Here is a 13,903-nt window from a genome sequence, read left to right on the forward strand (position 1 = left end):
TATAGTCTGAAAAGTCAGTGTAAAAGCGGCAAGGAGGGGCTCCCTGTTTACTGCCGCTCATGGACCCAAGAGCAAGTTCGCCCACCTTGTAAAAAGATTATCTTTATAACCATCCGCTCCACAAACATAACCAAGGATTGGCGAATCAAGCTGAGTCCTTTCCTTCTCATGGGTCAACACCTGTAGTAAATATTCTGCAACTGAAGCCTAATTAATCACCCCGTTGCTGATATCTGAGTTATACGAGAATCCAGATCACTCGGAATAATAATCACAGATAGCATTTTACATTATGTCTACACGATGCTTTGATTAACGAATTAATCCTTGCGACACCCTCAGAAGGTGCATTAGAAAATGCAGGTAGAGATGTGAAGTGACTTGCCCGAGGCTACGTGGTGAGTCAATGATAGCTGACTGAAACTCGTAACTTTCCTTAGGGTATGTCTACATTACCCGCCAGATCGGCGGATAGCGATCGATCTATCAGGGATCGATTTATCGCGTGTAGTGTAGACATGATAAATCGATCCCCGATCGCTCTCCCGTCAATTGCTGAACTCCAGCTCGGCGAGAGGTGGAAGCAAAGTCGACAGGGGAGCCGCGGCCATTGATCCCGCGCCACGAGGATGCGAAGTAAGTAATTCTAAGTTGATCTACGATCCGTCGACTTCAGCTACGCTATTCTTGTAGCTGAAGTTGTGTATCTTAGATCGATCCCCCCACAGTGTAGACCAGGCCTTAGAAACTCACTGCTTCTCATAGCTGGGTTAACTCTGCTGTGCTAAAAGGAGCAGAAACAACAACTTGCTTTCATAACTGGGATAAGCAACGAGGACTCCAAATACACATACGTGGTTGATCTGCTGTGTATGGAAGTATTTGTTTTATACAGTCACTTTTCTGAAAATAACAGCACTTAAAAACCACCCTGAACTACTAATATACTGGACTCTTAGCTGCTGTGAACTAAGTTCAATGGGGCAAGGAAGTGCTCACAATAAATAAGCATTCCAGCTGCAGATTTTCATTTTAAGATAGGAGACTCTCTCCCTCCTCACCTGTTACTTATATTGATGCCCTTCTCCCTCATTGCATTCAGCAGTGTGGCCATACAGTACAACATCTCAGTGATGTCCAGGACTGAAAGGGTAGAGCTGGGTCTCCTAAGACAAGCCATCAGCTTCTGGATGTCACGAACGCCATCAGAGAAGAGCACAATAGCTGCCATCACGGCCCACACGTTCACAGCCTAGAGAGGGTGATGGCAAAAAGAAGAATGGAGAGAACCAAGAGGACTGCACAGTTTGTCTACTCAAGGCGTTGGGGGAGGAGGGAGAGAGAGAGGCAGGCATTGTGAAAAGATCCCTGTGATTATTAATAGCATCAGTAACAAATTTCCTCAGCCAATCCCCCCCTCTGCCCCCCCCGACTATTTAACATTTCCTATTTACGCTAACAACTTATCACCGGCAAATGCTTTTCTTTAGGAAAACCCTTTATGCCCATTGCCCACAAAGTAAAATGTAAGACAACCCCCCCCCCGCCCCCCCAAGGAACGTTTAACCTACCCCCGCAGTGCCCTCTAAATCAGGCAGTCTCTGGATGATGCATATTTCTGCCTTGGTAAACAGGTGGTGCTGCTTCAAGCATCTGAGAACTGCTTCGGGGTCCATTCTCCGGGTAGCATTGGAGGCGGCCATATACCTGTGAAGAAAGTGCCCAAAAGTCAAGGAATGAGTTAGGTCATCTACAGTACCATTAAGCCTGCCCCGTTGTGTACCCCATTTAGCCTACAGTATGCATGTAGCCAGATGGGCTCGATCCCACCAGGCGCACTCTGGCTCCGATCTAGCAAGGCACCTAAGCAGGTGACCAGTTCCTAGCCTCATTGACTTCCAGGGATTAAAAAGTGAAGCACGTGCTTAAGTACTTTGTGGGATCAGGGCCCTGGATTGTAAACCCTTCAAGGCAGGGATCGTGTCTTCCTGTATGTGTAGACGGCATGTAGCACACTGTGGGCGCTACAGGAGTATAAATGATAATGCATAGGGAAAGGAGATGAGAGGGAGCTGTGATCCTCGCAGCCATTACTGCTAATAATGAGGATGGCCTGTGGAAATCCAGCATGCACTGATCAGAGAAAAGATCACTTCTTTTACACGTTGGGTTTTTCAGTCTCTCACATCTTAAAAAAATCCCACTACTTTTGACCCCATTTACTTCTCCAACTTCCACCTCATCTTCCTTCTCCCTTTCATATCCAACCTCACTGAATACATAGTTTACAAGTCACAGTCTGGAGTTCCTCTCCTCCACCCTCTCCAATCTGGCTTCAGGCCCAGGCGCTCCACTGAAACCACTCGCCAAAGTCTCTTAAGACCTCTTCCTAGACAAAGCTGAGAACCAGTACTTCAGCCTCAGCCTCTTTGCTGGTCAGCTGCTTTGGAGACCATTGACCATGCTCTTCGTCTTGCAATCATGTCTTCCCTTGACTTCCATGACTGTCCTCCCCTGGTTCTCTTCCTCCTCCTTCAATTGTTCCTTCAGTGTGTCTGTCGAAGAATTCTCCTCATCCCATCTCCAACTTTCTGGGGAGGTTCCACAGCAGTCTGCCTCCCCCTATACCTTATTTCTGGGTAATCTCATCCACAAATGCAAATTCAGACACCATCTCTATGCTGATGAGTCTCCGACCTACCTCTCTACTCCAGCCCTGCCTCCTTTTGTCCACATTAAAACTGTGGCCTGTCTCTTTGACATCTCCTTGTGGATGTCTAGACATCAGCTAAAGCTCAGGACAGCTAAAACAGAGCTTTTACTCTTCCCACCACTCCCTTCCTGGTACCTCTTTTCTCAATCACTATGGACAACACAGGGTGGATAAAAATTGATGATTTATTAAAAAACAATTAAAAGTCCGATTTATTTATTTAAATTAAACACTGGTTTGTTTTTAAAAAAAAATAAAAAAAATTAAATTAAATTTGAAATTGACAACCTATTTTAAGGCCTACATTTATTATAATCTATTAAAATCATTTAAAATAAATACAAAATATAATATTAAGCAGAAAAAATGTTCGCTTCAAACCACTGAAGTCACCAGCTAAGCACCTGGAACCAGTTCGTTGAAATGCTAAACCAGCTTTTGACAGCAGTAGCCTCTTCTACAGGTACAGAGAGAATATGTTCTTCTTATCTGTTTATTCAGCTAGTGCAGTTCACTGACTGGTTGATTCAAGGTTAAGAAATCAGTGGGTGTTGAAAAAGCAGGAAAGTTTGTTTTCCTCTTCCAATCTATTAACAAGAACTGTGTGTGAGAGGATGAGATCTACTAGCTTCAAAATCTTGAAGGACGTGGTGACCAGAAACAACCAATACAATTTGCTAATTACAGTTCATACTTCCTTTGTTTAATAAATCAGTTAGTTTTAAATGAAAAACATGTTTTGGTAATCTTTTTTCTTATGTACCCAGAACATTTAAAGGTTACAAAATTAAAATGTTGTTTGTGCCATTTTAACTGAATTTGAGTTTCCATCCAGTGAGAGTTTAATGAAAATCAAAAGTAAACTATTAATCTAATAAATAGAGGTGCATCATTCACCATTTACTATCATAATAAAAAAATAAAAATTAAGAATGAATATATGTTAAGGTAAGCTATGTAATTGTTTAAATAAATGTGTATAGATATAGTGTATCAAGACTAGCGAAAAGAAGCACCAAATTTAGTGTGAAGGCTATATTTAGTTGCCAATGAATATGTTTTAATGGTTATCATTTGTTAACTAAGTATTGGGCACTTAATTTTAACCCTTAGGATTCTGGACCAGCACTAAATAGTTACATCCAATTGGTTGGCATGTCTGTCTAGTTGGCTGTTTAGTGGTTTAATGGTTATCAGCCAATGAGCATCAACCTTTGCTTAGGAAAATAAAGTACAAATGCAAAACATGATTGAAGTCGATTTAAAATCAGTGTTTGCTGGTTTAAATCATGATTAAAATAGGTGACTTAAATTGCTTTGATATGAAATCAACACTCGCTGGTGCACCACCATTGTGCCTGTCACCCAGACCTCTCTCTAGGTTCTCAGACCCAGGCTGTATTTAAATCTTGCAGACTCTTTCGGGATATCATCTCTAACATATGGCCCTAACCATCCACACAGCTCAAACTCTCAGCCAGGCTCTCATCATCTCACGTCTCAATTACTGCAACATCCTTCCCTCTGGCCTTGACAAATGCCATCTTGCCCTGCTCACATCCATTCAGTATGGTGCCACAAAGATAATTTTCCTAGTCAATCGCTTTGACCACGTCGTCCCACTCTTTGCAGCCCTTCACGGGCTCCCCCTTCTCTACTGCATCAAACACAAGCAATTACTCTTCACTTTCAAGGGCCTCATGACCTATTCCTCACCCTACGTATCATCTCTCATTTGCTATCTAGATGTCAACTTTCACCTCCAATCGGCCTTTCTGCCAGCCTCCATTGCCCACTTGTTAATATTTTCCCATGCTGCTCCTCGCACTTGGGAGGAGCTCCCAGCAATCACCTGCAAAGCTAACACATTCTCTTCCTTAAAACTCTCCTTTGCCACGTTGCCTACAAAACACTTGACAATGGTTAGGCCCCTGGTGTGCTGAGGCCACTGCCTACCATGCTGAGCTATACTGTCTCATTGTTTCCTTGCCTTCCCCGTCTGTCTGTATCCATCTGTTATCTCATACTTAGATTGTAAGTTCTTTGGGGCAGGAACTGTCTTTTTGTTCTGTGTTTGTACAGCGCCTAGCACAACGGGGCTCTGGGCCGTGACTAGGATTCCTAGGCACTACTGTAATACATGTAATAAATAATAGTAGCCAGAAAATGGAATGATTTGGAAATTTAGAGCATCACCTCTAGGTTATCTTTTTATGGCATAAAAACTTGAGTGGTTAAGGCATCCGAGTAAGAGAAAATGGAAACAGGAGATTTTTGGGTGGAGTGGGGAGAGCGAAGGCGGCATTTTTTGCCTAGCCCTGGAGGTCCACTGATCATTTTTACTTCTCATAATTAATTCCTCCTCCCCCCTGCACACCTCAATCATGTGAAGCAGGTGGTAGATATGTGAGAGGAAGTTAATCACCTTTCTTGGCAAAGCACAGCATAAAATGAAGGCAAACCTACAGCAACAAACTGGCAACAGGGCAAAGCACCGCGGGGCTGCATCCCCCACCTGCTGACGTACAGCTGTAAAAATCACACGATGAAACAGACTCACCTTATAAATCCCAGCATGCACTGATCCTGCTCTTGGGTTATACCGTAATGATCCAGAATCCATTCAACTGTGAGCAGAGCCTGGGCCTCCTTCATGAGGTACTGACGATACAGCTTTTTCCACAGGACAAACTAAAATGCAAATCAATGCCCCTTATCTGAACAGCACCTTACAACCCAAAACACTTTATAAACAGGCTTCTTCTGACAAGCACTAAGACGCAGCATTGCTCCTGGGGGAGACATGTAATATCAATTTAGCAAGACCCAGCAGCTTGATAAAAACAAGCAGGTGGCTCATGATGGGGCAAAAAGAAGATGGAGAAAAAGGAGGGACGGAGGAGGAAAGAGTGAAAATTCCTGCTCCTTGCAGTCTAAGGACTTGTCTACGAAAGGCTTGTTTCTCTAGAATTTCTCACTATAAGTACTCCTGGCTTAACCACACAGGTGAAGCACCAATGCTGGCAAGCCACTATCAGCCACCCGCATTTTTAACACTGTCACTCAGACCTACTTTGAATAGGATTAGAAAATATAGTGCTTCAGACATCCTGTGGCTCTCTGGAGCCTGTCCACACGAGCCCTCCCACTGTAGCTACCCCTTTGGGTAGACAATGCTAAGGGCTCATCATCTCTTACTGTCTCCAAATCTAAAACAACTCCCAACAAGTTCATCATTATTTATTATTTGTACTGTGCGGTCACGGACCAGGGCACCAGTGTGCTTGATGCTATACAAACAAAGAACTAGAAGATGGTTCCTTGCCTCCAAAAACAAATGGCCTGCCTGTAAGGCAAGTGATAATAGGTGGATGCAGGCAGATGGGATAGTGCCTGGGAACAGTGAGATAGCCAGTGGTCACAGTGCACGAGCTAACAACAGAGGGATCGTGGCAGAGGGCAGTTTTAAGGACAGTGGGATGGGCCTTGCAGATATTTACAGACAGCTTCTCCAAAGCAGGTGGAGCCCACAGAGGAGAAAGCACAAAGGTAACGGTTCAAAAATGTAACCGGTGGCCGATGAAGGCTGGAGCCACTGACCTGGTGGTGGTGGTGACGGGGGCAGGAATTGAGGATGTTCAGTGTCACCTCCTAGCAGACACTTGGCACCCCACAGACAAGGCTTCACAAAAGAGTGAAGTAAGGGGGGTTATGGCGATTACTGATGGGATAGATAAGTGGATTCAAAGGAAGAAAGAGAGAGGTCACTTAGATAAGGGAGAACGTTCCTAGTGCATCAGCAAGAATGGGACATGATATAAGCAGCAAAAGAATCTGGATTAAATCAGTAAAACAACACTCTCACCAATGGATCACTGATAATCTCTCTCCAGCGATGACACACCAAGCTCAGGTTCAGACAGAGATCAGTCACAGGGAGGAAAGCAAAGATAATGCTCAGGACTTCATTGGGCAGCTGGTCAATGTGTCCTTGGGGTTCTTTACCGCATGAAGTCCCTAGGAGCCCAAAATATGAATCAGGAATTGGATCAATTTCTATGACATCAGGGTCTTGTCTGATTTGTGTGTCCCCTGGAAAATACTTGAGGGAACTGTCCATCGTGGGCTTTTTGTCAGTCCCACCACATCTACTGTCTTCTGTATAATTGCTCCCAGCTCCTTCTGAGCAGAGAGGCCGTTTCCTAGAGGCCACAGGACCCCAGGGAGCCGTTTTAGCATCTCCATCACATCCAAGGAGGGCACAGTGATCCTCCAACCCCTCGTCCATGAAGAAGGAATCCAACGACTCTTCTTCATTGCTTTTTGCCACTTTGTTACCGGTGGGTGGCCTCTGACTGACTTTGAAGTAATCAGTGATGCTCCTCTGATGACCCTGTCCTACAGCAAAGACAAGAGGAAAGAACATGTGGGTATCCAATGCCTGAAAGCCTCTAGGAGCAGTTAAAACAAAAAGGCAACATGCTAACACCCCACTACTCCCTGCCCCCCACCATGATCTTTACACACAAATAAATACATAGAAAGATGTAATTTCTACTTCACATTAATTATTTCCTCTGAACAGACAAACACGGTGACAAAGGAAGGAAGCAGAGAGATAGGAGGATAAATAAAACCACTGTGGTCAACCTCTTAGATCAGCATAAAGCCCTTCCTGCTGCAGTTTACTTTTCAGATTCCGGCGAATAAGAAAACAAGTTGAAACAACAGTGAAGCCGCAAACTGTTCTAAGCTTAATGTGAAAAATCGCAGTATAAAACCCTAAATCACCATTACTCAAATGTGGCCACCAGCGGATTTTTTGCAGCCATAACAGCCTCCTGGACAGAGACTGGGGGGACAAAGCGGAAGTGCCACCCTGCAGCGCCCAGTTTTTGCTCCTGGATGTGCTCCCTTGATGTTTGCTGGCACTGCCAGCAGGGTTCAGTGCCCTGCACCGTGCAGCCTCCTTGGGGGCTCCAGGCAGTGCCTCTGGAGAACATGGCGCTGGTGTGCACGGCACCAGAGAAACCTGGGGCTCCGCAGGCGGACGATGAGTTCCTGACCTTCCTTCTTGGGGGTGGCGGGGCTCGGGCTTCAGCCCCGCGGCTCCCACTTCAGGCTTCAGCCTGAGGCGGCAGGGCTCCAGCGTGGAAAAATTGTCAGAGCGGCCACCAGCAAGAGTCGGTAGGCGCACTCTGAGGCCACCAAAATTTTGTTGCGAGAACCCTGACCCTAAATGGAACAGGCCTTAAATACTTATTGAAATTTTAAGAAAAGAGATCAAAATTTTTAAGAAAAGTAATAAAGCTAATTACCAGCCACCCATTGACCTGACTGCAAAAAGATTATAGCACAGAAGTGAAACTGAAAGTATACGATGGACTCGACCCTCAGCAGCCCGTCCTTTCACTAATACAGCAACCCACACTAGCCAAACCCCTAGAGGTGCACTTCACCTAAGCAATCATATTTTTGGTTTGGATATTAGCACGTAACTATGCTGACATTAGACACCATTACTGGTCCACACAAGTTCCATACTCTTCCTAGTCTGCAACTCACAGCCAATTATTTTGTGCTTCCTAATGTTTAATCAAGAGGCAGTGTTGGAAAAACAAACGGGGCCAAGATTTTCAAAAGCAATTACTGATTTTGAATGCCCAAGTTGGCACACCTTAAAGGGCCTGAGCTGAGCACCCAAAATGTAAAGCATCCAAAAATTACTAATTTTTCAAAAATGACTTGGCTGAAGACATGTATTCAGAGTCTACAATGGAAATGAAGCACGATCCAGCAGTTAAGAACAGAGAATCAGGAGCCCTGAGTTCTAGTCCTGACTCAGCCGCAGACTTTCCAAAAACGTTTAAGTGACTTAGGAATCTAAGTCTCGCTTTCAAAAGCAACTTAACCACTACTCAGGCTCCCAAGCACCTAAATCACTTTTGAAAATGAGACTTGGACGCTTTCGAAACGTGTACCCCATGTGTGGAAAATGGATAGAACAACAGTTCCCTAATTCACAGAAAGGTTGTGAGGATTCATTAGTTAATGCTGTGAAGTGCACTGAGATCCCTGAATGGAAGGTGCTATAGAGCAGTGGTCTTCAAAGTGGGGTGCGCAAGAGGATCCTTCAGGGTGCACGGCAGGAGAAGCGTCGCCGTAGCAGCGCCGCCGCTTCGGCAGTTCGAGCGGGAGTCCCTGCGGCGCAGCAGGGCAGGGCCGGCTTTAGGCCAATTCCACCAATTCCCCCGAATTGGGCCCCGCGCCCAGTGGCAGGGCAGCCAGGGTGGGGACAAGTGGCCGAGAATCCCTTCCCTGGCTAGAGGCTCCTTTTTAATTTTTACTCACCCAGCAGCGCTCCGTATCTTCAGCGGCACTTCGGTGGCGGGTCCTTCACTCACACTGGGTCTTTGGCAGCACTTCGGCGGCAGGTCCTTCAGTGCCACCGAAGACCCGGAGTGAGTGAAGGACCCGCCGCCGAAGACTAGGAGCGCCGCCCGGTGAGTACAAGCCCCACGTGTTTTTTTACGTGGTTTTTTTTTAGTCATCCCTGCCGGGGCCCCGTCAAAACTGTTTGAATCGGGCCCCGCACTTCCTAAAGCCGGCCCTGCAGCAGGGGATGCGTGCTCAACATTTTTTACGGATAGGGGTGCGCGATCAAAAAAGCTTGGAGACCACTGCTATAGAGTATTAGCCAACAAACAATTAGAGAACTAACTAAATGAGAATGCATATTAAATAATGAATATCCAAGAGTATCTCCATAACTGCAGATGCTGCAGTGTCTCTCAATTAGGGCTGCCATGTGCAGCAAGCAGGCTGGTCTAATGCGGCTGGTGAGTGCAGCTCAGCTTTTCAAAGCAAGAGAAAGGCAGGAGACATTTGGAGTCGGTGTAAACCAGGACTTAACGCAGCCCTGGTGTGGGACTCGCCCTCCTTGGGAGGAGAAAGGATTCATGACTCTAGAAGTAGCTCTCTCCTAAGTCGCTCGCCATTGCTTACTTAGGCCACTGCTTAAGTACAGTGATACCAAAGGGTGATTACAATATGGATCAATCAACTTCTTTCATTGTGGACATTCAATTAGACCTCCTCCACTGCTCTTCCCTCAGTAACTGCTCACAGTAATTGGGGTTAAATTCCACCCGTTGCACAGAGGCAATAATTAACAGCTCTCAGCGCTTAACCTGTTTGGAAACACTGTACCTTCTTGCTGTCTCTTGGTTCTGTACGTAGGGTAGAGGCCCCTGTTTAGATCTCCGCTCGCCCGTCTTTGACTGAAAGGCTGCGTCAGGGAAGATGAGCCTTCTCCGCTCTGGCTGAATGCTTCACAGTCACTGGCTGTAAGGTGCTTTCGTTTAAATGCTCTCACTGTCACCAACATGAAAAGAAAATTGCACGGCTGTTCATTCAATTAAGTTTATGTTTATTTTCAAGTGACATGCTGTGCCTTTGGTAGACTGCGACAATCAGTTCATTAGGGATCAGTTAATTTATAAAAGCCCTGTGGGATGATCCCCACATCTTAGCCAACGTACTCTCTTTCAGTAGCCTATGCAGAAATTTATACAGAGCTTTGAAGATATACTGTAGAATAAAATACATCATCATCAAGACACTTTGCAACATTCAAAGCTATGTGGAAATTATAAAGTTTACACAATAACTTCACTCCTGGTGTCTAATTCATCACTGTACAGGACTTTGGGATATCCTCCGGTATGAAATGGCTACGCCACTGTAGACAGCTGCTATAGCGACAGAAGGAGTTTTGCCAATGCTGTAGTAAATCTGCCCCCTGGAGAGGCAGTAGCTAGATCAGTGATCCCCAACCTTTCTTGTCTGGCGGGCACCAGACGACGAGTCACTGTGGACCATGACCGAGAAGCGGCACATCAATAGGCGTCGTTGCCGAAATGCCGCCGACAAGCAGCATCATCCAGAGGCATCACCGCCGAAAATCGGCAGCATTTCGGCGGCGACGCCTCTGGATGACGCTGCTTGTCGGCGGCATTTCGGCCGATGCTCGTCCGCCGGCCAGTACACGGACGCACATAGATGCCCTGGTGGGCGCCATGGCGCCCGCGGGCACCGCGTTGGGGACCACTGAGCTAGATCAACAGAAGAATTCTTCCATCAACCTAGTGGCATCCACACCTGGGCTTAGGTTAACTCTGTTTCTCAAGGCTGTGAATTTTCCACACCTCTGAGCAACATAGATAGGTCAACCTAAGTGTACAGTGTAGACCAGGCTCAAGTCTAGGGATCTGGTTACAACAGAAAAAAACTGTAATGTAGATGAGTCTTCAAGCCTGTTGCACAAATGGGCTAAAGCTTTGGCTATATCCAGGACATTAGGCCGGTTCAACTTCTACCTACACGCAAAATCTGAAAACTGGTAACTGGGCGCCCTACTCAGATATATTTGCAGTGTAGCTCTTATCTTTACTGTTGGCAGTAAACTAGAAAACCTTGTGAGCAATTTTAAAATGTTATACTGTAAACAGAAATGTGCAAGAACACATCTATTTTGATAACAGGGACTGTCAAAGATAGATGACCTAACTTCCAGTTACAGAATTATGAGTTAAGATCTAAAATGACCACGTGCAATAATGCTTCCAGCTGCACTAAAAGCATCCATCCCACACTGATCACTTGGCTTCAGTTTTTAGTACTTCATTATATCACACGGTAGAGAATGAGATCCCATCCCATAAACCGTACCCAGGATATCTATGAAGCCAGTAAGTGCTTTTGGTTTACATTAGCATCAAAAGGTCAAGTCATTTTCCTTCACTTCTTCCTCTGCCTCAGAGCCATTACACACCACTAAGAGCTTTAGCAACGACCCCTGGGGTTTTTGATGCCTTATACACCTCTACCCTGATATAACGCGGTCCTCGGGAGACAAAAAATCTCACCGCGTTATAAGTGAGACTGCATTATATCGAACTTGCTTTGGCCCTCCCTGTTCCTTATTCCCTGACCGCCCCCTCCAGAGACCCCCGTCCCTAATCACCCCCAGGACCCCACCCCCTAGCCAACCCCCCTGTCCCCTGACTGCTCCGACCCCTATCAGGCACTCATCAGCAGCAGCGGGAAGCGGAGCAGCCCGGCCCCAGCCGGCTCCACTCCGCCAGCTCCCAGCTGCGGCGCTCCGCTTCCCGCCGCCAGTGAGTGTGGGGAGGTTGGAGAAAGGACGCCCTCCCGCACTCCCCGGCGGCGGGAAGCGGAGTGACGCGGCTGGGAGCTGCTGAAGTGGAGGGGGCGGGGGCCGGGCTGCTCCACTTCCGCTGCTGCTGGTGAGTGCGGGGAGGATCCCTTCCCCCAAGCTCCCTCCACCGAGCAACACGGCTGGGGCCAGGGCGAGGGAAGTGGAGCGGGCTGCTCCCGGCCGCCCCGCTAATCCCCCAGGCCACTCTGGAACTGCGGGGCCCCCAAAAGTGCTCCCCCACAGCTCCTGCCCCCCCGACCCAGGGGGAGCCCCTGACCGCCCCCGAGACCCTCTGCCCCTTATCGAACCCCTCGGCCCCGACACCCTTAACACGCTGCTCAGAGGAGCGTGTCAGAGCTTTACCACCTTGTATGTGAACCTGCGTTATATCGGGGTAGAGGTGTACAACCAACACTTCACGCCCCAAAACATACCAGAAGCAAATGTCTAAGGAAGAAAAAATGATTTGCTCAAGATCAGATGCTTCTGAAAAATATTCCAATTAAAAAAAAAATTGTTTCTCTCTTAAAAGGAGAGTGGACACAGAAGTCAAAGTAGGGAATGCAAATACTTCATTAACAGGAATACCAATTTTAATTATTATTTTAAAATCAAATCATAGCATTTTTGCTTTAATGGTTGAAAATCTTAAAGATCCCCATGCTATCATAGCTCAGTGGTTTGATCATTGGCCTGCTAAACCCAGGGTTGTGAGTTCAATCCTTGAGGGGGCCATTAGGGATTTGGGGCAAAAATCTGTTTGGGGATTGGTCCTGCTTTGAGCAGGGAGTTGGACTAGATGACCTCCTGAGGTCCCTTCCCGCCCTGATACTTTAAAAAAGACCAAAAACTGAATAAAGCCCCCCACCTTGGGAAAACTATCCAGGGCATTAATTCTCCAATTCAGCACCAAGGTTCCTATAAGCATTATCTATTCTACATGCCTACTGCGCTCTCTCTCCCCGGTCCCCAAAGCAGACCCCACCCCCGGGGCCTATCCCTGCCCTCAATGTAGACTCCCCCCAACTCGATCCCAGCCCCGAGTATAGACCCCCTCCATACGCAGCTCCTATCCCTGCCTCCACCTCAATGCAGACCCCGATCCCTGCCCCCAATGCAGATCCCTTCACCCTGATCTCTGCCCCCAGTACAGACCCCTCCCATTCCAGGCCCTATCCCTGCCCCCAACCCAATGCAGACCCCGATCCCTGCCCCCAATACAGACCCCTCCCATTCCAGGCCCGATCCCTGCCCCCAATGCAGACCCCGATCCCTGCCCCCAATGCAGACCCCGATCCCTGCCCCCAATGCAGACCCCTCCACCCTGATCTCTGCCCCCAATACAGACCCCTCCCATTCTAGGCCCTATCCCTGCCCCCACCTCAATGCAGACCCCAATCCCTGCCCTCAATGCAGATCCCTCCACCCTGATCTCTGACCCCACTACAGACCCCTCCCATTCCAGGCCCTATCCCTGCCCCCACCCCAATGCAGACCCCGATCCCTGCCCCCAATACAGACCCCTCCCATTCCAGGCCCGATCCCTGCCCCCAATGCAGACCCCTCCACCCTGATCTCTGCCCCCAATACAGACCCCTCCCATTCCAGGCCCTATCCCTGCCCCCACCTCAATGCAGACCCCAATCCCTGCCCCCAATGCAGATCCCTCCACCCTGATCTCTGACCCCACTACAGACCCCTCCCATTCCAGGCCCTATCCCTGCCCCCACCCCCATGCAGACCCCGATCCCTGCCCCCAATACAGACCCCGATCCCTGCCCCCAATGCAGACCCCTCCACCCTGATCTCTGCCCCCAATACAGACCCCTCCCATTCCAGGCCCGATCCCTGCCCCCAGTGCAGACCCCGATCCCTGCCCCCACCCCAGTGCAGACCTCGATCCCTGCCCCCAGTACAGACCCCTCCCATTCCAGGCCCGATCCCTGCCCCCACCCCAATGCAGACCCCGA

At 47.8% G+C, this 13,903-nt stretch overlaps 1 protein-coding gene across 6 annotated transcripts in view; it reads right to left on the reverse strand.

Annotated features, from left to right (window-relative positions):
• The window catches only part of FBH1 (F-box DNA helicase 1), a 40,825-nt gene that overhangs the window by 25,917 nt on the left and 1,005 nt on the right, over positions 1-13,903 (reverse strand). For 4 of the 6 annotated variants that reach the window (XM_065552532.1, XM_065552529.1, XM_065552537.1 and 1 more), the window contains exons 2-6: positions 9,923-10,087; positions 6,579-7,111; positions 5,274-5,404; positions 1,572-1,707; positions 1,062-1,252 (exon numbers count right to left, since the gene is read on the reverse strand). In XM_065552532.1, coding sequence (XP_065408604.1) covers positions 1,062-1,252; positions 1,572-1,707; positions 5,274-5,404; positions 6,579-7,111; positions 9,923-10,087 — 1,156 coding nt within the window. Of the gene's footprint in view, positions 1-1,061; positions 1,253-1,571; positions 1,708-5,273; positions 5,405-6,578; positions 7,112-9,922; positions 10,088-12,801; positions 12,938-13,903 lie in introns of those variants that run through there. The other 2 variants (XM_065552544.1, XM_065552561.1) reach the window with 2 other exon arrangements.

Source organism: Chrysemys picta, chromosome 1, assembly GCF_011386835.1.
Source record: "Chrysemys picta bellii isolate R12L10 chromosome 1, ASM1138683v2, whole genome shotgun sequence".
NCBI lineage: Eukaryota > Metazoa > Chordata > Testudines > Emydidae > Chrysemys > Chrysemys picta.